At 41.0% G+C, this 26,908-nt stretch overlaps 1 protein-coding gene across 1 annotated transcript; it reads right to left on the reverse strand.

Annotated features, from left to right (window-relative positions):
• Positions 1-470: 470 nt before the first annotated feature.
• TECPR1 (tectonin beta-propeller repeat containing 1) lies at positions 471-26,406 on the reverse strand. Its single transcript, XM_082312805.1, has 25 exons — positions 26,230-26,406; positions 22,812-23,044; positions 20,925-21,107; positions 20,322-20,444; positions 19,521-19,646; positions 17,830-18,004; positions 17,636-17,736; positions 16,165-16,266; positions 15,622-15,767; positions 14,227-14,735; positions 13,223-13,368; positions 12,107-12,262; positions 11,429-11,578; positions 10,630-10,787; positions 10,251-10,378; positions 9,864-9,966; positions 9,083-9,179; positions 8,598-8,677; positions 8,213-8,269; positions 6,520-6,694; positions 5,148-5,283; positions 4,722-4,814; positions 3,866-3,972; positions 3,266-3,385; positions 471-2,577 (listed from the first exon to the last, which is right to left on the reverse strand). The coding sequence occupies exons 2-25, from the start codon at positions 23,040-23,042 to the stop codon at positions 2,380-2,382; spliced, it is 3,600 nt and encodes a 1,199-aa protein (XP_082168931.1). The 5' UTR covers positions 23,043-23,044; positions 26,230-26,406; the 3' UTR covers positions 471-2,379.
• Between the last annotated feature and the right edge of the window lie 502 nt (positions 26,407-26,908).

Below are 26,908 nucleotides of genomic sequence, written 5' to 3' on the forward strand. Positions count from 1 at the left end.
TGTCATCCCTGAAATGTTTTTGTGGGATAGCTGTGTTTGAATTGCCATTTGGTTACTTTGGCAGAGGAAGGAAACCAATGAGTTGGAAAAACAGTATTTTAACAGTGCCATTGACGAAGAATTGCACATCACTTTAAGAACCAATTAATGATACTGCTGTTACAAATATGGACTTTAAATGCTTGTGGCAGTGTACTTCTGACAGGACCTCCTGCAAACAAAGAGGCATTATTTCATATATTAAGCCCCAAATGGCATGTAATATCTAGGGATAAATACAGTAGCAGAGGTGAAGGTTACCCCTTCTCTGAATACAGCCATCCCTGATGAACAGTCAGGAACAGGACATACGCGTTTTAATGGAATGACAACTGCTAGTTCCAAAATGGTCCTTTGCTACAAAGTGCTGCTTTATTGGACATGTCAAAAGGGATAAATTACTTTTATTTTTCAAAATGGTTTCAATTTAAAGTAACTTTTCCTTATTTTAACTAGCCATAACAATGACATTATATTTTTAAATTAAATAATTTTCTAAATAATAGTTTCAGAAGGCAAATATTTAGTACTCAAACACACAACTTATAATTTAGCTTTTGTTCACTTAAATCTGGCTTTTTACAGTAAAGTAAGTGAAACTTGGCAATGCAGGGAAAAATGCAAAGGTACATTATAAAGCTTATTGTATGAAATCAGTTTGGTTGTTGGATATGTAAACACTGACTATTAAAACAAAAAATCTTTTTGATACGATGCAGAGAAAATACAATCCTAATAATTCTCTAAAAATACATATAGTAAAGTTGTTTATTTGGACAAGATACTGTGCAAGTTATGCAAAACCGATTATGGTAATTAATGCCAACATGTTATTTATGGTACTCCCACAATGTACGTACAAACCAGAAATCTCTAATCATACACCGGAAAGACCAACAAATTTTTTTAAACAGTAAAGCATCTTGAATCTTCATTCACATTTGGACCTGGAAACAGTGCTTTCCTTGGCATTAAAATACCAAACATATATTCTTTAAATACGTGCAAACATAAGTTTTACTTCTACAAATACAGTACTGAGACCACACCACACTGCTCATCATATAAAAATAACTCCATACACAGTCACACAGAGAGAGGAAAAATGATTGTAAACCGCTGCCAGGGGAAAAACGTGGTGCCTTCCTGAAGCTATTGGGAGAGGCCTTCTCAGCACCTCCCAAGGACTGGATTTCACATAGTAATTTCACATCACAGTCAAATTATGGTAAGACAGGAAAAAAAGCTGCTTTTCAGAATAAAAAGTGGTTTCTTGTTGAAGAAGGGATGAATCAATCAATCACTTACTAAAAACAAAGAGCAGAGCTTCATTCTGAACCCACGTCAGTATACGTTGGCAAACTCCACCGATACCAGTAAAGTTGCTTTGCATTCCTACTACGGTGAAGCCAGAATCCTACTTAAGACCTCTTCTTGTCTTTTACGCTATGCAAGCATAATTTGCAATGATCTGGAACCCAGCTGATTCCTCAGGTGTCTGGTGCCTTCCAACCTCATTAGGTAGGCATCTGTATGCCTCAGTTGTCATGGTTCCAGTTAAGATGGGAGACAAAACATGGTTTACCACCACTCGGCCTGACAATTTAGAATGAGACTCTGTCACTTAGTCAGACTGAATAGGACCATGCTCTCTACATAGTCTCGCTGAAACCAGTGGTTCCACTGCTTGATTAAGATATTGCTCATTGTGAGCAAAGATAGCAAAAATTGGCCCTTACTGGTAACTGCACCCTAAGCCGAGTTGTACAGAATTTGATTTTACTGATGGGAGCAAGGATGGCGCGACCCAAGGTACGTGCTTATATAAACACGGCTGACACGAGCAGAGTTACGTGCATGTGTAATAAATGCTTGTACAATCAGGACCAGCTATGTTTGCCTGTAATTAATTTAAATTGATAGCACATCTTCACCTCTGCTCAACTAGGAATCTGAAGAATAGCGCGCAAGGTGCGTGAATACGAGAGAAATGTAGAGAAGGGAACTGTAATATTCATAAAAAAAGAAGTAAATGTAGCAATCATTTGCAAAGTTATTCACATTTGTATGGTTATATAGCAGCTATGGTAAAGGGTCAGAAATACATTGTGGCTAAAAAGCTTGCCTGCTTTGACAAAACTATTAGCTCTATCAAGTCACATTTTGCACATGATGTAGTAGAAGAAATCAGTATTTAAAATACCCCATTGCAAATTCCAGTTCAGTAAAATATATTAGTAGCAGAAAAAGGTCATGTTTTTCTCTCCAGGCAATAGACATTTAGTTTCTTTTCAAATTATACTGACTACTGCTTGTTTGCAATGTGTAGATGGCAACAACTTAACAACTAACAGCATTTCTGTCCAATTCTTGACCTTCCCTGACCATCAGAGGGCTTTTAGAGTGTTCTGTTTTCCCTTTATTCTCCTCATCTTCTAAATCCTTTGATTCTGCAGGGTTTTCCTCGGAAGCGTCAGGCATAGCCACCCTGGATGCTTCAGTTGCATTTCCTCTGACTGTAATGTGCTCCCATCCACCCTGTAAAATATTGATAAAGAAATAAAAAGGAGAAACATCACCCTGCAATTACAATATCTGATGTGATGCTTTATGTACACTACTAGTTTTATACTATTTTTTCATGAGGAAAGTAATCCTGCTCTGGGCTGAATCAGAAGAAAGGCTCCTTGTTGAACAAAATAAAACAGCACACACCTCCCTGACAGTGAGGTGTATGGGTAGTAAGCTTGAGGATTATTTTTATTACAAGGAATTGAGATTAGTAGGGTCAGGCATTCATAACAGAGCTATTGCAGGTTTTCCTTCAACTTAAAGGGGGCCAAAACCTTGAAATAACCCTTCTCAAAACATTTAGGGTAAGACAGGGAACAAAACCGAGGAACAATCACGTGCAGACTTGGAAGGAATCCATTTTTTAAAAATGGTACTTAATTTACTAATTTTTCCATTATAACTTTTAAATTACCTATTTAAAATGATTACTTATCAACTGCAAATAAATGACTTCCCAGCTATAATTGCATAATCTATTATATGAACTTAATAAAGGAACCTAAAACTGAAGAACAAAAGGTCAACTTCCTGCAGGCATATGCAAGCTTTAGAAAGCTTGCCAGCTGGAGCAGGATGACGCTTTCCCTTCTAAGCGTGCCCGTGGGTATTTGGATATCTAGCTTTTAGGCAGCACTATGCCCCCAACACTTACCCCGATCCCATAATCCCAGGAGAGGCCTTTAGGTTCCATTGGCTGAACACCAGTCCGATGGCAGACGGTCCCACAGCTCAAACTGTGACTTCCTTGCACTTTGTCAGCTATCACCCAGACCTCAAGAACGCAAAGAGAGGCAATAAAATGGGCTCTTCATGCTGCTCTTCCCAGACGTGAAAATTGTAAGTCCATTTGACCACTTTCAGGAATTAGTCTTGACCTTGAATAGGCCAAAACTGCTCTAATTTAGTCAGAGACACCCCCACCCACCCACCCAACCAACCAGATACCAGTGTTATAATTAAAACATTGCCAGATAGTAAGACTTGGCAGGAAAGAGATTAAATATATAAAATAGCCTCATTAAAAAAAAGAAAAAAAATTAATGGGGCTTTTTACAGCAAAGGGCTGGCTGTATCACTATTTCATTGGCATGATTTTTGTCTTGCTATCAGGATTCCGGCATTTAGACAATCACCCTGTGGAATACAGTTAGCCAAACAAAAATAATTCTGAAGAACATTTAATTTCATTACAAAAGTACGTTAAGCATAATTTTTAATAAACTAATGAGATACAAGGAAGCTTAATACACACCTGGTCCAGGGGCCCTACAGACATTTTACGGATATTATTTGAAACAGGATCCCAAGTAGATCCTTGAGGGTAGCTTGGCGTGATACCTTGCCGGTACCAAAGATTGCCTGTAAAATAAATAGTCCTGGTTACAGCTCAGGATGTCTGCTTTGGATAAAGTGCTAGTAAACAACACAACAAATCAGTAGTTAATACTTTCTACATCAGCAGTTAATACTTTCCATGTTCTGTGGTTTTGACTCATGTGTTACAGCAAAGGACAATGAAGTTCCTGCTTTGGAATTTGTATTTCTATAGTTATTCTTTATAACTTTTCTGGAAAACAGCAAACACTCTTTCGTAAAATTTCTTGGGGAAAAATGTTCATATAAGGAACTATGCACTAGAGAAGTAAAGCAAATGAGATTAAGATCTCTGAAGGAGACTGATGTTAAAGGCTTGTTTCTTTTACAAAAGGATGCTTCATAATTTATCTTGCAATGATGGTGCTATTTCTGGGTTTTGCAACAGGAAGGTACTCCTCTTCAGTTTTGTACGTTCTAGGGTTTCAGACAAACTCCTGCCATGCAATTCTCTTCTTTGAGATTCATCTCTCTCTTCCCCTCAAGAATAGCCTAGATGCTGGATTGTTGCTATCTGGGACACTATCAGGTGTAACAAAAAACAAGTCTTCAAAATCAGTAATTAAGCAGGCTGCCTACTCCATCTCCTTCAATATGCAATATTACTCCTCTTGGAGCAACAGTAATCATCTGTCCAAGCAGAAGCTCTAACTTAGCCTCTCCTTTTTAAATCAATCTGATGTATACTGATTTATTTTTTGTAACATTGGTAAATAATTTTTAAAAATCCTTACCGTTTTTATCCAAGACAAACACGGACGTTCGTCCTACTGAGACTTGTTTTAACTTTTGTTTTTGAGGTGAAGGAATATGGTACCAACAGTCACCTAAAGGTCAGAAATACTTGAGTAAAACATTGAGAAAACAGAATTATGTATGAGAAGTCTTGGAAACGTCTGCCATTGAAATACATAGTTGTGCAAGAAAGCTGTGAATGACACTAGACTCAATATATTTTTACTAGCTTGTTTTTAGAAACAAACACTTTAAATCACACAAGTGAAGAGCAAATTAACTGCTATAATTATCATGAGTATTATTCACATGCACTGTTTTGCACAGCTATGCTAAACAGATTTGTCTTTTTCAGACACGGCAGTGTAGTAGAGCTTACACAATGTATAAGATGAAGACTGTACCAAAAATGTACAAATACTCGCCTGCAGGTTTCTTTGGAGACACTGAACCCCGATAGAAGGCAGAACCATCTCTAGCAATAGCCCACACTTGGTAAAACGCTCCAATGGAGATGGAAATGAAGGGCTGATCTGTTCCCACATGAAGCCAGGATGTTCCCTAACAAATCATGGAAGACGAATTATGAAGCAATGGTTAAAAACTCCACAACAAAATATCACTGATTATTGCCAAATGGGAAAAACCCTAGATAGTGAAAAATACTCTGAAGGATAATTCCTGTACCTTGTGACTGAACAGAGACAAGGTCTCTGATCCTCAAAGATACTTGGATATTTAACTCTCTGAAATCCATAGCTATATGAACTGTAACAGGGCCTTTTCTGTTGAAATTGCTGGAAGTTAGGCACCTACATGTCTCTGAATAGCTGAGCTACAGCCCTTTTGTTTTGTTTTGGTTTGGTTTTTAATAACCCCTTTTTTGATTACACAGAACAATAGTCTCACAAAAATTGACTGAGATGGGGCTTCAGATTCCAGGCACAGTATGCCAGTTCTTGTTGTTGCACTGCTGTACAGATCCGTGCTATTGTAACTGACTGAACAGGAAGTAAAAAAAAATAATTCCTATAAATTTTCAACTTCTTGCAGTTTTTCTCGAAATTCCATTGAAGTATATCATTAGTGGTTTTTTTTCCCTGTTATAAATATGGCTTAAAATTAGTGGGTATCATCAGCCCTAATTTGGTGTTTCAGCACGTGTCTATTATTAGGAAAGAAGTATTCCTATTGAAGTAACTGGGGCTATTTGTTCCTTTCTGCATACTTCAGTGGATGTTCACCCATTAAATCTGTCCCAGTTCATAGAAAAAAATCAACTCTGTAGGTACACCCAGGCCCACCTGTCTTTTAAATGAGCAGAGTCATTTCCAGGCCCAGAAAAGTCAATGGACAAACTCCTACTGATATTAACAGGCATTAGATTGGGACCACACTTTAGGGTAATTCTATCCCTGGGCAGTTTATTTAAATGGGATACACACATTATCAGCAATTTAAAAAAAAAAAAAAGAAAGAAAAAAAAGAGGATCTAAGCTATCAGTGCAGAAAGTGGAAATAAAATGCTTCACGAGAAGATATACAGGGGCTGAGAGAGGCTCCTGCAAGTGACGTGGCACAAGCTAAGGTAGATGATGCAAGAGAAGCGCTATTGTAAGAAATGTGGGCAGCAAACTGTGTTACAGTTGATGGACAAGGACTTTCAGATCTGGGAAATAAAAGGGAAAAAAAAAACCAAGGTGCTATAAGAGAAGGCACTGCACGATTGTGTGTATGTACTGGCATCATTACATTAAATACATCAATAAGGCAGGAAAAATAAACAGGGAGCCTTACAGCTGGGTTTTGCTGTGTCACTCCAAGCCTGCAGAGCACGTCTCCTTTGTCACTGATTGCCCACAGTGCTACTGCTTCTTCATCATCTGCATCTGAACTGGGAATTATGGAGATGTCCCACAGGGTAACAGGAGGCACTTCCAGCCATGGCCCGTTGGTGACTATCTTACATTTTCTGAAGCAAAAAAACCCCAAACCCGTCAGAAGCACGTACTTTCTATAACTGAATTTTGTTTCCTGGTCCATTGTTGACTTCAGTGCAAACAATCCTGAAGTCTTTTCATTAAGTAGGTACAGTAAATATTAGTATTTTTAATTTGAAAGGGGTTTACAACAATCGATCATGTTTTGCATCAGGTTTTGAATTTTGACATATTACTGATTTCTCAAAGCTTCTGTTTTTTAAAAAAGTTACTTCATAAAAGCAAGGCCACCCAAGAAGTCTGCAGCTTGTGCTACACTGCTCCCTAGCTCTCTCAAACTCACTGGGCAACAGCTGGATAATGAATATTTGACCCCAGCTGAGAATCCCACTGCAGAGAGAACACCACACCTGGTTCATTCCTTCCTCTGTCTTGGTTAAGGGAATCATTTTACAATTATTTTTTTGGTGGGGCCTGTTAAAAAGTTATGTAGCATCTTGAGGTAGGCAGAGATAAGGCAGCTCAAAATTAAAGAGTCAGATGTAGGTTATTCTGGGAATTGGTGTATTTTTTTCTGTGGAAACTGCAACAAAGTAGTGCTGACGAACAGGGAAACTATATTAGATTCTATCATTTCTGTGTACAAAGAATGTCCTGAAAAACTCAGGACATTCCTCTGTTCTCCAGTTCTGAAAAACTGGATCCAGCCCTGAGCTGCTCCCTATTTGTTTTCAACTTTCAATTGATAGTTAAAACAAGAGGGAATGTTAAAGCTTGAGGGTATTTCTCAAGTTGCTTATTTTATTGTAAGTCACCATTTTGATGACTGGATGTCATTTGTTTTGTTGCACATCCTGGAACAACAACAGTTTGATGCTTCAGGACCTTACTTCAAAGATTTTTGTACAAGGGCCAAAATACTAGTTTTGTAGCCTCAACAACAAACAACAATGCGGAACTGTAAGTTCACAGCAATTTATTAGCATTGCTATTAGATACTCTCGTATAGAAAGCATAGAAAAGCTGGAAAAAGACTGAATGCACAGTCTTTCCCTGCTTAACAGAATAGAATATAGTGGCAGTTTGCTATTTTCCAGGTTCCACCTGAATATAGTGTACTGTGACTTGAATGGGTTGGGGATGATCGGTGGCCTAGTATGCAGTATATGGAATTCCTATATCAAAACTATTAATATACAAGACATATTACCCATTGTTACAAGTGACCTAGTATGTACTAATATACCTAGACTCTACTATTCCTTAATCATTTACCGTAAGGAAAATCAGATACAGAGAATAACTAGCTGACTTTTATCTACAGATCCCACAAAATCAAATAGGGTATCTACCTGTAAAGGCTTAAAATTAAAGCCATAATGATAAAGATCACCAGCTTCTCCACTGGAGATGGATTATTTATTGCAGGTTTCTTTACTATTGCTTTTGTTGATTGGGTGATGAGACTCTTCCCCTCATAATCAAAGGAGACTTCTAAGGAACAGTCACCATTCAAGTTCAAAACTTTTATTTGTATCTTAGCTCCTCACCTTGCCCAGCGCCTCCGTCGGACAAAGTCTTTCATTGTCTTGTGACCATGGTAGGACCTACCAAAACAGATTTAAATAGGTGTTCATGAGGATGTCAGAGCATCTCCAATGTCAGTGCCAGCCTGAGGACGCTGTCTATGTACCTGCCCCCCAGACACGCCTGCTGACTTTAAAATACTTGAAACTATAGTTTGCGAAGCTCGCTTTGCTGCCCTACCTCCCCGGCAAATTTCAGTGTTAGTGTCCCCATAAAAAGGGAGAAATCAAGGCACACTTGTCCCTGTTAAAGCACAGTTAACATGCAAAACAGCAAACACGAAGAAATGAGGACTTAAGTATGGCATTTGGCTGCTAGTATTTTAGGTAGAAGAAGGTATCTCCTTACGCTGGAAAGTCTGCTGCATACTGCCAGCCTTCCCGATCAGTTCCGCCTGAAGTATTAAAATCAATATACCAATCGGATACCTATTGTCAAAAGGAGACAATAAGAATAACAAGCACAATCAACACCTAATGTATAATAAAAATAACTTCTTCCGCTATTTCTCTCCACCTTTTGGAGTGCAATGACTTGCTAGAAACCTTCTAATACTTGCAATATAAATCCATCCAGAGGTTCCTAAGTCTTTTTAATTCAGTTGAAGAGAAAAGGGTCAGAAGGGCAGTCTAAGTCCCACTAAACAAAAAATCCCACTCAATGCTTTACATTCTTTTGACTATGGAAGATTATTGCTATTGTATAAATGAGGAAACCAAGGTTACGTATTGCAACAAATCCAGGAGCAAATCTGGGTCACTTGAGCCCAAGTCTTGTATCTTACTTGCTAAGCCTTGCCTACTTGGTAAAAAGGCTTTTAAGAGAAAATTTACCCAAGACCACTGTGGAGAAGGAGGCTTGGTATTGATTTTTGTACATTCCTGCAGGCCAGATGCATCGCTCCACATGTATCTGTCCGTGGGCAGACCTCTGTGGTGAAACAGCGTACAAGGAATGCAAGGTCATTTACAGCGGAGAATTTAAAAGGCGAGGGAAGAAAAGCCTATTTGTAGCACTTCCTAATTTCATACAAGAAACAGTCTTCTGTCATTAATTTCTGTATTTAGAAATATCATGTGAGTGATGAGGTAGGGGGAAAGAATCTGTACAACTGCTTCCAGTGACACCAAACTTGAGGACCATGGAAACTTTTCTCTCTAGAGTGATCTTCCTCACTACTATTTAAAATTGGAAGGTGAATCCTGAGTTTCTCTGGCATAGACACCCATATATGTGAACGCTTTTTCAATACTTGTGTTCAAACGTACTATTCAAGGAATATATTAGCACAATATGTATAGGATTATATAGAGCCTAGTGAGAACTTTGCTGTATGGCCTTAATAATGAAAGATGTTGCAAGTAGGCACACTTTGTGCACTCACGAAGCACAAATCTGTAATGTTTTGCTACAAATGCATTTTGAATGGGTAATTACAAATCTAGAAAATTGAGAAACACTGCTCCCTCCATCTCAGGTCAACAATAAATGTTGGAGGAGACTGAAGACAGAATAACGGTAATAACTATTCTGAAAAGCTAGAACAAACCCCTTGTTTCATTTGACAGTAGTAAAAAATTACAGTAAATAAATACAATAAATTGAGTAAATAACCTGCTGCTATATCCAGTGACTGGGTTCCACCGTTGGTTCTCATAGATGTAAACACATTTCACATCTGACTGCGTATAAATGTTATCAGCACTACTGGCCAGTCCTGTGAGAAATAAATAATTTGGATTATAGTACAGCTAAACCTTAAAGACACTACATTTTAAATTCCAATAGCCACAGTAATATTGCTGATTATCCTATTTCTCACTCTTAAGCTGAAAATACGAAACTGCAATACCAATTCCTTCCTCGTGTGTGGCCTGTTCACTGTATAACCCTACATGTTAGTTAGGCTAAGGGAAGGACAGCTGAAATAGCTTGAATAGCTGACCCAGTCAGGAAGATAAGTAAGAAATGTGCCCACCGCAGCAGACCAATCGTCCATACCTTGAATGAAGCCACCTCCATATCCACCAGTATAAACCCAAGCTGTGTGATCATATCCTACGCCCCACACTATGCCTCGGTTATTGCACTCTATCAGTCGAAGATGACCTCCAACTTGACGCCAAAACCTGCCAGAAAAAGGACAACATTTTACATTTACTCTACACCACATCCATCAGGAATGTCTGCTTTCCCCTCCTACAGCTCAACAATCTTAAGGACAAGCATCTTTATATGCTCGCTTGTTCAGCCTCTGTGCCATCTGTAAGTGAAGGCAGTTGCCAGTTGAAAGCATTTCCGTCTGAACAACTACTGAAAAGTAGATGGAAGGAACTTGTCTGCCTCCACTTGGAATTTCCAGGCTTCTGAAACCTCTTACATTTGATCACATGGCATCAGGTGTGGTCCGGCCTCCAGTTCAGGACTTGGCTCACTAACAAAGATGTCTCCTTTACAAGTAACTGACCAAATGGCATGGTGAGAAGGAGGGCCTTGAATCCGTCTGCTTTCACAACAGGACATGTTCAACAAAGACAGCTACAAAATAAGAAGCCAAGAATCAAAAGCTTCCCTTTACAGTGAGAACAAAAATTTTGATATAGATGCTTCAGTATTACAAAATGAAGTTTTACTTCTGCATGTTCTTGCAAATCAGCAAAGTGAATTTGCAGCTTTTTCTCAAAGGCACTGGAATTCAGTGTTTTAGAAATTATTAACACAATCACGGGAACCAATGTGGTTTGCAGTACCTGATCATTATGAAGTATCTTTCAGGTTTTCCATTTCTTCAGCGTATATATTCCTGCCTGTCTATACATAAGACTCTCTACAGCAGTGACAACAGATAACAGTTCTTCTACCAATCCAGAAGAACAGACTAACTGAATTAAACTCCTAACTCACTTGTAGCCTAATCTATATCTGGAGATAGGACGGGAAGGAAAAACAATATTGGTTTTACTGTGGAAAACTGCAGCATCAGAGAGCGTGCAAACTCCAGAGGAGATAGGAAGCCTCAGGTGCCTCTAAATAAGTTTGAACAGAATTTTTAAATACCTAAATTGTGAAAATAGATAAGCAGCCTAGATACTGTAAATGTAACGCTGAGATTTCAGAGACTAGCTTTTATGTTTTATTGCAGATATTGCGAGCTTGAAATGAAAAATTCACAGAATTACCCAGTCATGCATTTCTTGCTCTGTTGTGGCTGCCAGGCGGATTGGCCATCGCTGCTTCGTCCTTTCAGGTGTATACAGTGCAAAGGAGTGTTTGGCTTCATTCAGAACTTCAACTATAATAGTGACTTCATTCAGGAACACATGGATATACTAGGACAAAAGAAAAAAAAAATTGCGACTAAGGCAAACTCAGATATACCTTCCTCAGAGTCAGCATTTTTGCACTTCAGGACTACGGATGAGGCATTCCTGCCAAGGATAGAAAAGAATCAGTTCTTGGTACAGAAGGAATATGGCTCAATTTCTAGTCCTGCGCTACCTCTGATTCATATTGCCCGTATGCATTTACCCTATTTACAAAGGCCCTGGCCAGCCAAGCTTGGCTTTTCCTTCACAGTCAAGAACATTTTGAACTTCCAAAAGAATTCCTAATTAGTGCAAAGCTGATGGTTTAAGCAATGCGGATGGTTGCTGACTGAGTATTTCTGACATAGCAGTAACATAGCTACAGCTTAGAAAAACTTGCAATTTGTTAGTGTCCTGGGCTACACTTGAATTGGTTCCCAAAACTTAGTACAACAGTGCACCATAATTTGCCTCCCTTAAAAAAACTGTTTTCCCTTCAAAGGTTTTCCTTTGCCAAATGCAACTCTCTCAAGGGTCTCAAGCCGAACACACCTTTTTCTCCTCGTGATACATGTAATAGATGAACAGTATGCTGTCGCGCATTCCATCACTCCCAGTGAACTGCTCAAGTGCGACTCGAACGTCCATCCATTTATGAGGCTTCCAATTCCTCCACCATTGCAAGGTTCCAGTTTTCACCCAAACTGACTGCAATGCAAACACAAATTTACAGGAGTAAGGAAACTGCATGACTGACTCTCTCCCAAATACTACTTTTTGTGACCAGAAGAAATCTCTGCTGCAGGTTAGTCCGTATCATACCAGTTAACTCTGACACAGAGTATACCAGAGTGTTCAGGAAGCTGAAGACAAAATGAAAAATGACAAAACTGGATAGAAAGGCGCTGAAATAGCATGTGTACAACAGGATTAACATTTTTACGTCTGCAAGAATGCAGTAGCACACAGATACTAATTGACCCTAGCGTGCTCCTGTAATAACACAATTTCTGTTTGGACTTTAAAGGCTTTTGACATAATCTTTTTAAACTTGATTAAAACCCTGGACTCAAAGTGTTTTTAATCAAATGAATTCCAGATGTCATTTGACAATTAGCAATGAAGGGACCAAAAATGTGAATGAATCTGAAAAGAGCCAAGGAGTCATAACAAAAGGAGCATCAAACAAAACTGCTGCTATTTCAGTGGTGCTATTGACGTTTGCATCATTGTTTTATTTATGCAAGTTGCATTAATCCCTTAATGGTCGCAGAGAGGGAAAGTTCACCTACTTGAGTCACCATTTCAATTAAGAAGCCTCATCTTGTGGTGGAATAATTCATATAATGTTCCACTGTTGCAAACTTTTCTCTGTGGATTTGATGTTTCAGTGTACTCAAATAATGCTGACCAATGCTTCATTTGCTCCTATAGAAAACTATCAGCTAATGGTTTTAGATAAAGATTGCCGCTCCATGTTTGATAAGCTGCTAGTTTCCCACAGGGAGCTCAAACAGTGATAATCCAGGAAAGTAGTCATAAACAGAAATAAGGACAAGAATATAAAGCTGACAGTAAGTTCAGATCAGTACATCAGAAATGTGTTATTGATGCCCAGTATCGATAGATGTGTTTAGTAGACAAGAGATAAGCATCCTCACTGCTCACCTGCTCAATAGCCTGTTCGTAGTGCCTAAAATTCTCCAGTTCCCGCTTTGTCCTTTCACTGAGCTGCTGAAAAATCTGCTTTCGCCACGCTGCTGTCTGTGCCGGAGTGATAGACAGAGATAGAGACTGCACAGAGGACGACAAACCTAGAACAGAACCAAACCCAATAAACTCCAGTGAGCTTTGAATACAGTTCTGTGAAAGGTAAAACGCGATGCGGCTTTGAACACTGGACTGAATCAACCCAGTCTAACGTAATTTTTTTTCATTATTACACTTTGGAATCAATGTATTACAGCCAAACTTAGTAAATGATGCATAGAAATGGGATCACTAGATGATTATATAGAATCTTTCAAAGCCATAACCTTGTAAAAATGGGCGTTTTGTCACTGAACTGCAAGATAATTAAGTAATACAACGCATTAAGAGTTACACTGTTATTAAATGCTGGGATGCCACAGTTCCTGGTTTATTTTGAAAATATGGTTATATTCCACTATCTTTCAAGAATCTAAATTCTAACGCCATCCAGTTATCAGCTGGGCTCACATTCACAATGCCTCTGAGTAACTTCTGTATGTTACCCTCATCTCAGTAGGAATGGTAGGAGTGAGGCAGTTATTTGTGGCATCTCCATCTCTCAAGGGAGCCCTTTTCACTGCTTTCAGTTACTATTCGGTGATATTATGGGGTTTGCCTCAAGTTGCAGTTTCAGTGCAATCAAAAATGAGATGCAGATCCAGCAGTTTATTTTACAAAATTCTTACAGAAACTCAGAGAAAATATCACCTTTACATTTATATATATCTCAATCCCCAAGTGCTGTACAGCTAAATACATAAGCATTATCCTCAGACATGGAGTGTATTAACAAACTGCAATAAGAGTAAATGGGTTATCAGAAATTTTGCACCACAGTTTTGTTAAAAACAAAACCAAACCCCAACATTTTTCTTAAAGAGCATTGGGAATTAGGCTCTGTTGTGGTGACTGGATAGTACCTGACTGAACAGTGAACCATTTCAATGGGCTGTGCAAATCTACAAGACAGCCTCCCCCAGACACCCAGGCCCACAGCGGGTGCTCATCGGCTCCGTACTGCTCTTCAGCTCCCACTGAGAACATGCCAAGGGAAGACAGGCTGGATGTTTCTGCAAAGGTGCTGACAGAGAGGACTGGATGCTTTTGGGCTTCCTTCAAGTCAATGTTTGTCCACTGCAGTTCTGCAGAAGGATTTGGGTTTGTAGAAGATTTGTGCATTTCAAGATTAGTTTTCTCATTATTAGTTGAAGCAACAGTGGCTTCTCCTTGATCAGAGTCCAGAGGATCCACAGTCAAATTTGCACGTATTTCTGCTGTCTGGTTGCCTGTGCCTGCAGCTCCCATCGGGGGAGTGTTGGCAAGGTTCACGGGTACACTTGGAAGCTCTGTATCAGAGGAAGTATCTGCATCACCCTGAATGATCGCGTTCGTTTGGTTCTGAATATCATCAGTAAAGAAACAGCCAGCACTGAAGGACAAATAGATAATTAATTGTCATTCAAAGCATTATAAATTAGCACAGGCCTGAGACCACAGACATACAGAAATCAACCTAGTGTTCCAGCTTTAGGACAGAAAGAGCAGACTTCTTTTCTGAAGGTCAAACTCTATCATCAAGGGAAAAGAGTCTAACACCAATACGACAGACCAGTCTAGTAAATTGAAACATAGGAAGACTTCCTTGATCTTTTCAAACAATCGGTGGTGTGGGCTGCCTACAACTCTCAGGAAAACACTGAAGCAACATCAGATTTTCTGCATATGAAATAATGAATAGGATTTTTTTGAAGCTCATTATTAACTTTATGATTTTTGTCTTAGCTAGAGAGGGCTTCTACTCAGAGCACACTGACTCAAAGTAGCTCCTGCAGCACTTGCAGCTTCATTGGCATGTCTTGCACAGCCAAGAGGCCAGCAATCAGCGGGGAGGTACTGATTTAATCTCCAGGAAAGGAAATGTACAGTGACACCCAGGAGAAGGATAACTCCTAAGTAGAGCTGACACTCCTCCATGATATTTCATAGGTAACGTTTTCTCTTATTGGAGATAGTGATAGTTCCAGATAGTGATAGTTCCAGATAGTGATAGTAAAGCCCAGAGAGTAAAGCCCAGAGAAACACGCTTCACTGCAAGCATGCAGTGAATTCCAAAGTGGGAGCTTCAGGTTCTACTCTGAGTGCAACAACTGCTGCTTATTGTTAATGCCAAAAAACGCAAATGCTTTTTGGCATACATAATGATTAGAGATGCCTTCCCCGTTCCTCCCTGTCTGTACCATTTGAATGTAAAGAAACACCTCCTAGCATTGAAACTCTTGGCGTACAAAGTCTCGAGCAGGTATTTTACTAAGTACCTGAGCAGACTTGTTGAGCTCCCGGTCTGAGATCTGTCACTCTCTCGGCCAGATACAATTGCCTTCCATGTCTTCCCACTGAGCTCACTCAGTGTGACACCTTGACGAAAATAAATTGCTCTGTCGTCGCAGCCGATTCCCCAGACCTAGGGAAGGAAAGGGCTTGGTGAAGGAAACTGCATGGAATGCAGGTAGATACCAGCTACAAAAAAGGTGCAGTGGTGGAAAATACAGCACAAAAATCTGCTGGACACAGCATTTTCCTTTTGTGTTCTTCCTTAATGCTGATACTGTAGATGCAGTATAAAATTCTGTACCATCCAGAGGAAACTGTTTGCACCTGGATGTGCCATACAAGCAACATGCTGACTGTTGATCTTCTGGTGAGGAATTCAGCCACGCATTCTCTCCTAGCAGTTCAAGCACATGGATGTCTTGTTCAGCTGCCCCTATTGGCACTGCTGACAGTCCTCACCACGTGTGAATACTGCCTGTACAAAGGGGAACGTCTATATCCTCATAATTGGTATGCAGCTGTCTTACCTGGTTATTTAAGCCTACAGTTACCATCATCATTTCTCCAACCATTTCAATCCAGCTTGTTCCACAAGGATTATGTGAGTTCACTCCTCTTCTAAACCACACCTGCAACAGCAAAAAGTCCAAATTTTGCTCCTTCTGCATTAGCAAGCAGGCAGCTGGAATTTGGTTTCTTTAGTGGATTGGTCTTAATCTCTAATACTGACTTGCTGCATTGCCTTAAGAAGTCTCTTACTTCTTTGGTTCTTTATCAAGTAAAGATAAAATAATTCCCTTAACAGTACCGATACTGTGTGTCCTTGTGACCAGCTACAGCCAGAACAGCCCACAAGGAGACTTTTTGTTATGACTTTCTGTGACAGACTTAGTTTCTCTGCCATTGGAAAAATACTTTCTATTACATGTCAACTGCAGGCTATTTTTGGTCACTCTGACTGGGCTTCTAAATCGTGTCCTTGTGTTCGAGGGATCTTTTCAGTGGTACAGCTCTTTAAATTCTCTCCCCTTAGATTAGTTTTTACCAATCTGAAAGTGTCTGTGGACTGGGTACCTGGAAAAATTTCCATCTGTATTTAGCATACAGCCATATAGTGGCAAGCTGCTACTTTAGAAGTAGCTTCTGAAGAAAAGCATGCTAGCTTATCTACATTTATTATAGTGGTTTTATTTGGCAGATGGAGCAGGCTGGACACAGTCTGTTACCATGGCTCAGCTGACAAGTAGTAACTCATTAAACCAGAGTAACTCAATTACTTCAAACTGCTATACACGCACAGAATTTATCTATGTTTTTGAATTCAGTATGAAGGAATTTGATTGCCACCAGCACAAGAGCACTCTAGTACATTCTCCCTGCAAGGACCGGGCAGTTGGGCTCTGTGATCCTTATGGGTCCCTTCCAACTCGAGATATTCTATGATTCTAAGTTAAAACCCCAGTAAGAAAGTAATCACACATACACGTAACAGATATGCCACTTAATAAATACAAAAAAACTACAGTAAAAGGCTGATGAAGAGGGAACAGTTACAGTAGGAAGATAAAAAAATAGGATCATATAGAAAAGCATAGATGAAAATATTCCCCATGCTGCTTTTGATGTAACCTTCGGACCATGTGGAAACAAGACTGAGCAGCTAGGAGTCCCTTCAATTTCGATGCTTAATATCCCTTAGAATTAGGCCCCTTATTACATCCCCACGAACATCCCCACCCACCTACCACATCTGTCTCACTTGGGTTTAGAAAACTCCTTCCAAGAGAAAAGCAGAAAGTCTTCCTTAAATTAAATGCAACTATGTATATCACAAACCACAGAGCATTCCCCTAGCAGCAAGGGGAACTAGAATTCCCCAAACCATGGGGATAGCGAGTCCAAATCACCAATGTTTCCTATGAAAGTTACATGCCTGTTTGAGAAAAGCAGATAGAAAAAGGGAAGAAAAAAACAGAACCAGAGCATGACACCTCTTACTTTTCTATCCTTTGTAACACACCACACCACATCCACACCCACAGAGACGTGCATAATCCCATTTTCAGAGCTTGGAGACTCCACAATACTCCAGGAAATTCCTGCAAGAAACACCCAGAAGGCGCTGTAGGTTAGTTACTTATTCAACACTATACAAATCAAAGGAGTTTCCAGCTAAATCTAACAAACTTTACCTTGGGGGTTATTCCTATCAATTCCTTCTCTCACAATAGCTTGCCCTTCCCAAAGAGTCGCCCAAAGGAGGTCATATGGTCCACAGCTGATCTGTACAACTTCACCGGGAGTGGTGATTAAGGACCACATGGAACCTTCTGGATTGTGATGACAGACGTTTTCTCTGTACCATACCTAGACAAGTTAAAAAAAAAAAAAACAAATAAAACTTAGAAAAGTATCACAACAACAATGAAACCATTGAGACAAGCATGAAGACAAACTGGAAAGAACAGTCATCCTCTAACAACAGGCTTTTTTTATGCAGTGTATGCACTCTGACCTTTAAAAGCATTTTTTGATGTTGATTATGCAGTTGAAGTCTATTTCCTTATGTGCTAAGGGAGGAGGCTTTTCTACAGACTCACTTTTATCATGGAAACGAACCTGGATTGGGTACAGTAACCTATTGCTACAAGTTCTGTGTATATTTCAACATTTAAAAAACACTTCAGTGTACTTCAGGGCATGTTATATAAACCAAGAATGAACAAATATATAACACAAAAATGTTACTGTTAGATGATAGCCCAACCTCACTTTCACTGAACAGAACTTGCCATGATATGGGTAAAAAATTCTATTCTCTGTGCAGCCTTCAGCCCATTTGCTAGTCTTGGTCCTACCCTCTCTGCACTTTTCTACAGGTCATAGTCAAAATAGGAAGGTCAAACATAGAAAGCATCCTGTAGTAGTCGTACGAGTGCTCCAAAACATGACTGCTGAGTGCCAAATCCTCCTTTTTAGAAACACCTTTTTTCTCTGGGGACTTTTACTTGGGAAATGAAAGCATTTTACAATGTCAGTCAAGTAAGCCTGTAGAGTGGGATGCTTGTCACTTGTTACTGGGAAGTATGAGACATAGGGAATTTTATTTTAAACAATTTAACGAAGATTGCTTGCCTCTCTAGGCAGTGCCAAGTGTGACTGAAATATCAGGCTATCTGTTAAAAGTATTACATTCTTCCCTGTGAGACGACAAGTTAGAAATTGTCTAGAGACAAAGGAATGTCAGATACATGCTGTAAGGATGAAGGAAGGAAAGCAAGAATCAAACATTTACAGCACTGAGCAAAAGGGGAGAGACTTTATGGTAGGCCTAAAAACAACAACAAAAAAAGAAAGATGTATAGTTTTCAATAGAGAATAAATTGAAAACATTCCAGAGCTGGATTCCACATTGCCAAGTCAGGAGGTTACCATTTTCTGATCAATAAGTCTTAGAAAACCATTTTGTAAACTCTTTCTTGAATCATTCCTGACTCTCTGCCACAGAGACACGGCGCAATGCTTTGCGAGAATCTCTATCAGGTTTTAAGGCTCCTTCTCTTTGTTACCAGTGCCATAGTTTGCATTCTGGGCATTTTTCAGGGTATAAGACACTACTCAGCCCAAGTTTTTAAGATTCACTGTTTATAGAGGTTTAAGGCTTCCACAAAACAGCAACCCTATGTGATACTAAGCCTTTCCATTTACAACACAAGCTGTTACACAATGTAGTCCCAAAGCAGCTTTTACATCCTCTGCCAGATGCACAAACGGCCTATTTCCTTACCAACATAAGACAATAACAAACCTGCCTTGCTTTAAAAGCATTTAACTCCTTTTCAGTAGTAATTTATATTAGAAAACTTAGGGAACATGCACATACCCTTCCTTGTAAAGAAACCGCCCATACTGATAAGCGGCCAAGAGGCTCATCGGTGATTTCCCATCCTCCAACGGAGATGTCATTGAAAGGGTCTGGCAACTGATCTGGATCATCATGTGATACGATCTGAAGCAAAGAGAAAGAAGATTGAGAAAAGGAGATACTGCGAATAGACAGGTGATTTGGCTGGTGGCCTAACTTGTTTCTTGCAGATTGGTTTATGTATCGCTTACTGAAGTGGCTGAGCATGGAGATTCTTCCTCTCATCCAAGGCTGCTATAGGCAGAGAGAGGGGAAGCGCTGCCAAAGCAGCACGAAGAAGTCTGTGTTTCATCCCCTAACTAAAGCAAATTTTTACTCACAGAACAGTGCATACGGACGTTCTTTGAATTAGAAAGCTGGAACATCACAAATTACAATTTTTATACATTCTTAAAATGGAACAACATTAAAGAACAGTTATTCACACAGATAAAGAACATAACTGGTGAATGATGCTAGACAGGTGCCACCTCGAAAGAGAGTGCTCTGTCAAACAACCAAAGGAAGTTAAAAAGTTGGTTTGAAATTTGCAAAGGAGCTGAGTATCCATCTCCAACTGCATTACCGTGAGATCTGGCACCTTATTACCATGGGTTTCTATCAAAAATCCCAGCCTTCCATTTATGCTTGCAAGAATTACAAGTTGGAAGTCAAGGAATCCAGCTCCAGCCTACAGAGCCGTGATAAAAAATTAATTTCCCTGCACTTATAATTAGTTCAGAAAATCAGTTTATTTAATATTTAAAAGATATCCAGAACCTTCGCCCAAACGTCCCGTGATTTGTATCTCCTGTATCTGATCCACCTCCTGCGTCTGACACAAGAATTCCATTTCTTATCCTTTGTGTAGGTGCTGGGGAAGTCTATGGCATAAGTCCAGCCCTGCAAACAGAGGTTTTCTTGTATGAAAATCAGGACCCAGGGAAAGCTTGAAATCATAACTCCGAGCAGTTCTGCACAAGAGTCACTCCTACAAATACAGTACAAGTTACTGTGCATGTCTCAACAGCCCTGATTAACAGATCAGCTAATTCCATGAATGATTTATGAATCATGTCCAAATTCCTCTGCGTGATATATACAGAACAATCACGACACAGTAACGCATTTTACTTTCTTCATCGTAAAGATCTTAAATAACAATGGCATCCATTTGCCAGCATTTCGTGGCCTGATCAAAAGAAAAAAACCTTCTATAGAAGCTCCTGTAGACTTCAAAAGCCTTCAAACAAGATCCTTCCCTGTGTTGTATTATAGTTGAGCTATTTCCCAGAAAGAAGTAGCTATGGGAAGTTAAGTGCCTTTTATTTTTACAGACCAAGGATTCCCAGAATAGATCTCTTTTTGGTATTGTTCACCTACCCCTTTCTCTGTTGGTTCCCCTCCAATATTTTCATCCACATACCAGTCAGACTCCCACTCCCAGTGTGGTGAAGGCAGTGTGAAACTATCAAGCTGCTGATGTTTTAGCCCGCTCACATCACTCCACTGCCAGCGGTCACTGGGCAGTAATTTCTCACAAAAGCCACCAACGGGATTCCAGCGCTGCCAGAAATAATAAATATTTCATTTGAGATCACATCATCTCACTGGACATCTACAGGGAGTCACAAATGATAAGTTTCTTATTTTCTGCAGGAGAAGAGGAATAAATTCCTGGGGTGAATGATAAAGTGTTCACACTGTAAGCCCCTACCTAGCGTAGTCTTTGGAGGAAGCTTTTTGAAGTATCAAAGAAGGGCTGACTGCAGAGCTAGTCCCAACCAAGTCACTTTCAGCTACATAAATAGGAACATCTGGTGATATATTTTACTACTAACAGTGCTTTTTTCTTTGGTGATGTATGGCACCATGATACTGCAGCATTAGGATAATGCTGTATAGATGGCCTTGGGATCTCTAATCTACTCCCCATGAGAAAGATGATTAGTATCTTGCCTGCACTAGAAAAATAGCTTAGCTTCTGCGCGAGAAACTATGTCAAGATTACTGTATCAGTAAACCTTCCCTGTATCTTATACCAAGAGGGTTTTTTTCCAAATCTGGCTTTAATCAGTTACAGAACAAATAATTTGCTAGGGTTTTCGCCAATGCAGCTGCGATTTTTCTTTGTTTCCCCACAGTCTTACCTACTATAGAAATACTGGCAAAATTTGTCATGTAATACTGTCTTACATTTTAGGGCACATGGAAAATGAGTAGTTCAAAATCCTTCTATAATTTTTATGCAAAATATTATTAACTTTTACTAGGAATCTGGCTAAATTGCTTTGCATATTATCTGTAAACTATTTGAGTTTAATTTTGTTGTTGTTGTTAGCTCTTGCAGAATATTTCCTTTTGAGCTTTCTAGTATTTTGTTTTCCATTTTTTCACAGCCTAGAACAAACAAAACAAAAGTTTTAAAATTACAAATAAAATTTAAATTTAAAGTTTTGCATTTTTAAAGAACATGTTTACATAACAAAAAAGAACGTCCTTAAATGGCTGGAAAGTTGTCTCAATGTTAAATAATGTATAAAATTAATTTGTTGTATCTTTACCCATGCAGATAAGTTAATGTCTTTTTTCAACTTATGTTTATCCCATTGCCCGTTAGAAATCAGAGAAATGTGCTCAAGAAAATCCTTCAGTTTTCTCTCTCAAATAACTTATGGTTAACTTAAAAACAAAATAGATAAATTTCCTTTAAAATACTATTTTAGAGACATTCTTTTGAAGTAAGCCACATAGGAAGGATCATCTTAACAATTCTATGCAAAAAAGCTGGAAACGTACTTTAATGGAGAGTTATGCCTTTATTAGAGAAGTCTTTGAAACATTAAAAAATAGTATTTTCTTAAGAATAATACATTTTTATAACGCATCTTTGTTGTCTAGCAGGCACACTGGACATTTTCTTAAGGGGATTGTGTATTTGTCACTAAGGAAGGGAAAACATCAGGTGAAAAGGGTGAATGTTCCAGTCTGAAATGGGTCGCATAAAACAGGCCGTTGTGCACACTGGTGTTGCTTTTGGTAAGAGCAGGGAAGTCTAACCTTCTTTTGGGAATTAAAGTATTAAAAGAATAACCTGCTATTTGGCATATATATACTCTTCAGAAACAACAGGTAAAAAATGAAAACAAATAAAACCAAACAATCTTCCTGTGAGAAAAACACGTGGAGACAGCTGATACACAGGTTTGCTGTCATTCCTTTCTGATGCGTGTGTGGCAGTGCGATAGAGGCCCCTGTAACGCTTCATACCTGATTCTCATAGGTTTCTTCCTGGTATCTAATAGGAACGTCGCCCGAGAACACATAGGTGTATACTTGATGATCACAGGCTATTCCCCAGCAGCACTGTTTGACAGCAGAGACCCGTTTGAATTCCAGCTGTGTGTCCTTACAGAGCTCCCAGTACTGGCCAACAGTAGACAGAGTGTAAACCCTCCCAAAAATGTCAACAGCCCACAAAAGGGAACTGGGCATGGCCATGTCTGAAAGGCAAAAGGAGGTATTAATGAAAATGACAGTTTTAAAAAATGGATCTTGAACCTACTGTAGATCAGTTCTGCTCTGAGCCATCATCGGTCAAATTAAATAAAGATGTAAAGAATGATCTTTTAAAAAAAGCCCATGCAAAGCTGGCAGCCAGATCTCTTTCAGTCAGAGCTGTGCAGTTATACCCCTTAGATGGCTCTGAAAATCCATGGGAAAGGTCTTGCTACCAGCACACTACTGTCCATCCTACAAGAGTTCACAACATTAATAGGGCAGCTTTGGCAGGCCGAGGACAGAAGTCAACGCTGAACTGAGATCAAGCAGCACGGACCATTTTATCGCAGAAGGCTTCGCACTCAAGAGCTGGTAATGCTGGTGGTGCTACACATGCCACTCATCTCAGTTCCACAAAGCCATGGTATCTTACGGTAGCTCCTTCTCAGCCTCCTCTTGGCATATGCCAACATAGCTACACATGTACAAAGGAAAAGATGTGAAAGGGAGCTTCTCCAGAAGCACGTCTACTTTTAATACATGGACATACAGAATCATAGAATCATTAAGGTTGGAAAAGACCCTTAAGATCATCGAGTCCAACCATTAACCTAGCACTGCCAAGTCCACCACTAAACCATGTCCCCAGGCATCACGTCTACCCGTCTTTTAAATACCTCCAGGGATGGAGACTCAACCACTTCCCTGGGCAGCCTGTTCCAGTGCCTGACTACCCTTTCAGTGAAGAAGTTTTTCCTAATATCCAACCTAAACCTCCCCTGGCGCAGCTTGAGGCCGTTTCCTCTTGTCCTATCGCTTGTTACTAGGGAGAACAGACTGACCCCCACCTCGCTACAACCTCCTTTCAGGCAGTTGTAGAGAGCAATAACGTCACCCCTCAGCCTCCTTTTCTCCAGGCTAAACAACCCCAGCTCCCTCAGCCGCTCCTCATAAGACTTGTGCTCCAGACCCTTCACCAGCTTTGTTGCCCTCCTCTGGACACGCTCCAGCACCTCGATGTCCTTCTTGTAGTGAGGGGCCCAAAACTGAACACAGGACTCGAGGTGTGGCCTCACCAGTGCCGAGTACAGGGGCACTATCACTTCCCTGGCCCTGCTGGCCACACGATTCCTGATACAAGCCAGGATGCCATTGGCGCTCTTGGGCCAATATTACCTACTGCTGCCAGGAAACCTCTTTCCAAAGCATTCTGGTGACCACTTTGGGATTTGATCTTCATTTAATACACATAGGTGTGATACTTAAGTATACATAGAGCCTGGTTTGCCAGCAGAGACCTGGTTGACTTCCATTCCAGTTTTATCACTCAATTACCTGCCATTTTCTGGGCACTGCAGCCCTACCCTTCATAGAGGGGTCAGCATTTTATGTGAGGCGGGTGTACGCCAGTCCTTTTAGAAGTCAAGAAAGGCCACCATATTTTTGTCACGTGGCCTTCTGAGTGCCATGAAACTGAACACATTTTGGTTGTCCTCTATGTCTGACAGTCAGAAATACTGATGGGTATTTCGAACTTTGCCTCCAGTTCTATTAACTACACAGTGGGCGACCAGGAGGGGAAAGGTAGAAAAGAGGGCTCAGATCCAACACCATAAAAGAAAAGAGGAGTCTTTGCTTGGAGTCAGCAGGAAACACTGCTTGTTTGTTGTCAAAAGGCAACTGTGCTTTCAGCACAAGAGCCTGAGGAGACTTGCCTGCCTGCTTTCTGACTGATAATAGGCAGTGCTACAGCGGGACTAAGTTGTACGGTGTATTGGAATGGTGGAGGTGAAACTGCAGAGAATCTGGAAACAGCTAGGCCAGCTTCAAGAACAGCACAGTAAATTTACGTGGGATCCCAGGGGGGGATGCTTCCGAATTCTTCGATTCCTGGAACTGCTACTGATAAGTACCTAAAAACCTGGATCCACCAGGTGAGTAACAGGGAGAAGAAAATTTATAGCAGCAGAGAACAAGCGAGGCCAGGGGAAGGTCATGAACAAAATTCTCCTATTAGTTGTGGCACCATAACTATGATGAATCCTCTAGTTTTAACTTTTTTTTTTCATTGTTGCTGGGGGTATGAAGGCACATATTACTGCCTTTGACTGCTCTTGGACAAGCCGCTTATCCTCTTTATATCCTGCCTTTCTACATTAGTAAAAGTATGATAGTACAGAAGGACATAGCATGGAAAAAATGTAATGGAACAAAGTGAAGATGAAGTGAAAATTATGCTGTGTGTATCACTGGGAAAACAAAGGCCATGAAAATGAGCCTTTCAGTACTAGCACTTGAAATTCTGCAAAACAGTCTTTATAACAGAGGAAAATATTATGCATTTAATCTTAAGCAACCAGAATGCCAGCAAGTTTGGAGTAAAGGAAGCATTATGGATAATGCAACGAGGCTATCTACCTAGCCAGATAATAAAGAAAAGTGATGCTTGGGTGTGTTAAAGGTGGGCAAATATACAAATGAAGGGCTGTACCTGGAGGGACAGTCCAGGCAGGCAGAAAAGTACCTGGAACAGTTCAGAAAAAGGTAGTGAAAGTTCCAAAGATTATGAAGTTAGGGAAAATATAGATAGGACAGAATTAGGATAATCTAGGCATATGCAACTGGATTAAAATACTCAAGGCAGCCAAGATAAGTGAGAGTTTCTGCACTTCTTATTCTGAACTCTTGAGACAGAGTATTTGGAGAATTTTGGAGAAAATCCCAAATGCACTTGGGATTATAAACTACTTTTAAGACTTCAATTTAGGCCCCTTTGCACTTGTTGTGCTGCAGAAGATGAAGATGAATGTTGCTCAGTTTTGAAGGATGCTTGCCGCTTGTGACTCACGTGCATTTCAGCAAATGCAGGAGGTGCCTAATATTCTCAGGGGACTGGAAAAAATCAGACCTACCCTTGCTAAATTCTTCCTCACCCCTCAGCTCAGCCAGGTAATTTCTGATAATGACTATTTAAGATGATACTTTGGTAATTAAAATTTCCGGCTGCCTGGCGTAACACTGATTGCTATAGAATTCGAGAAAAGTATCCCAACTCCTTGCCTATTATGAAAGCAATGAAGTTCCTCAGGAGCGAGGGGGTGTACCCCTGCCTTCAGGCCCTGCCCGCGGGGGTGAACCCCCACAGGACGCAGTTTGCTCCCAGATAAAATGCGCACAGACGCTTTACCTCCATTTCAAATGGACACGCTTGCAAGCTCATCCAGTGCTCGTATGAAGACGTGCACGCACCGCTTTATATCCGCGGGGATCTCAAGGCGCTTTACAAACTTAAGAAAGGTGAATAGCAGCCGGGGGCAGCCCGGGGCGCCGGGCGCACGCTGCTTTTCCGGGCGGGCACCGGGGCCCGGCCGCCCGAAGAGCGCCCGCGGGCGGGGGCCGGGGGCCGCTCGCCGGCGGGGCCGGCCCTCGGCCGCTCCGGGGCCGCCATGGCGGCCGGTCAGGGCGCCCGCTCCCCCGCCGGGAGCAGGCGGCCAGCTGCGGGCAGACCGCGGGGCTCCGGTGCAAACCCGCTGCCCGCGGCCCCCCCGCACGCCTCCCCCGGGGGGGGACTGCGCGGAGGCGCCGGCACCTCCCCACGGCCCCGCTCGCTCCGCCCGCCGGCACCGCAGCCGCCGGCGAGGGCGGCGGGAGCGGGGCGCCGGGACACGGCGGGGGCTGCGCCGGGCCCGGCGGCGGCCCCATCTCCAGCCGCGCTGCGCTGCCCTGCCCTGCCCTGCCCTGCCCGCCCCGCTCCCCGCGGCGGGACGGCTGACAGCGAGCGGCTCTGCCGGAGCCCGGACCCCCGGCGCTCGCCCCTCACCTGCCTCCCGCCGGCCGCGCCGCTCCTCGCCGCCCGCCGCCGCTGC

The sequence above is a fragment of the Platalea leucorodia genome (assembly GCF_965183815.1).
Source record: "Platalea leucorodia genome assembly, chromosome: 5".
Taxonomy (NCBI): domain Eukaryota; kingdom Metazoa; phylum Chordata; class Aves; order Pelecaniformes; family Threskiornithidae; genus Platalea; species Platalea leucorodia.

Excerpts from the sequence above, each read along its gene's own strand:
- TECPR1 (XM_082312805.1), bottom strand. The coding sequence starts at position 23,042 with ATGGCCATGCCCAGTTCCCTTTTGTGGGCTGTTGACATTTTTGGGAGG. Across the intron at positions 13,369-14,226 it reads ATGGTTCACTGTTCAGTCAG|GTTTGTCGTCCTCTGTGCAG; the intron begins GTACTATCCAGT and ends GTTCTGTTCTAG. Across the intron at positions 10,379-10,629 it reads CTGATGCCATGTGATCAAAT|GTTTTGGCGTCAAGTTGGAG; the intron begins GTAAGAGGTTTC and ends TTTTTCTGGCAG.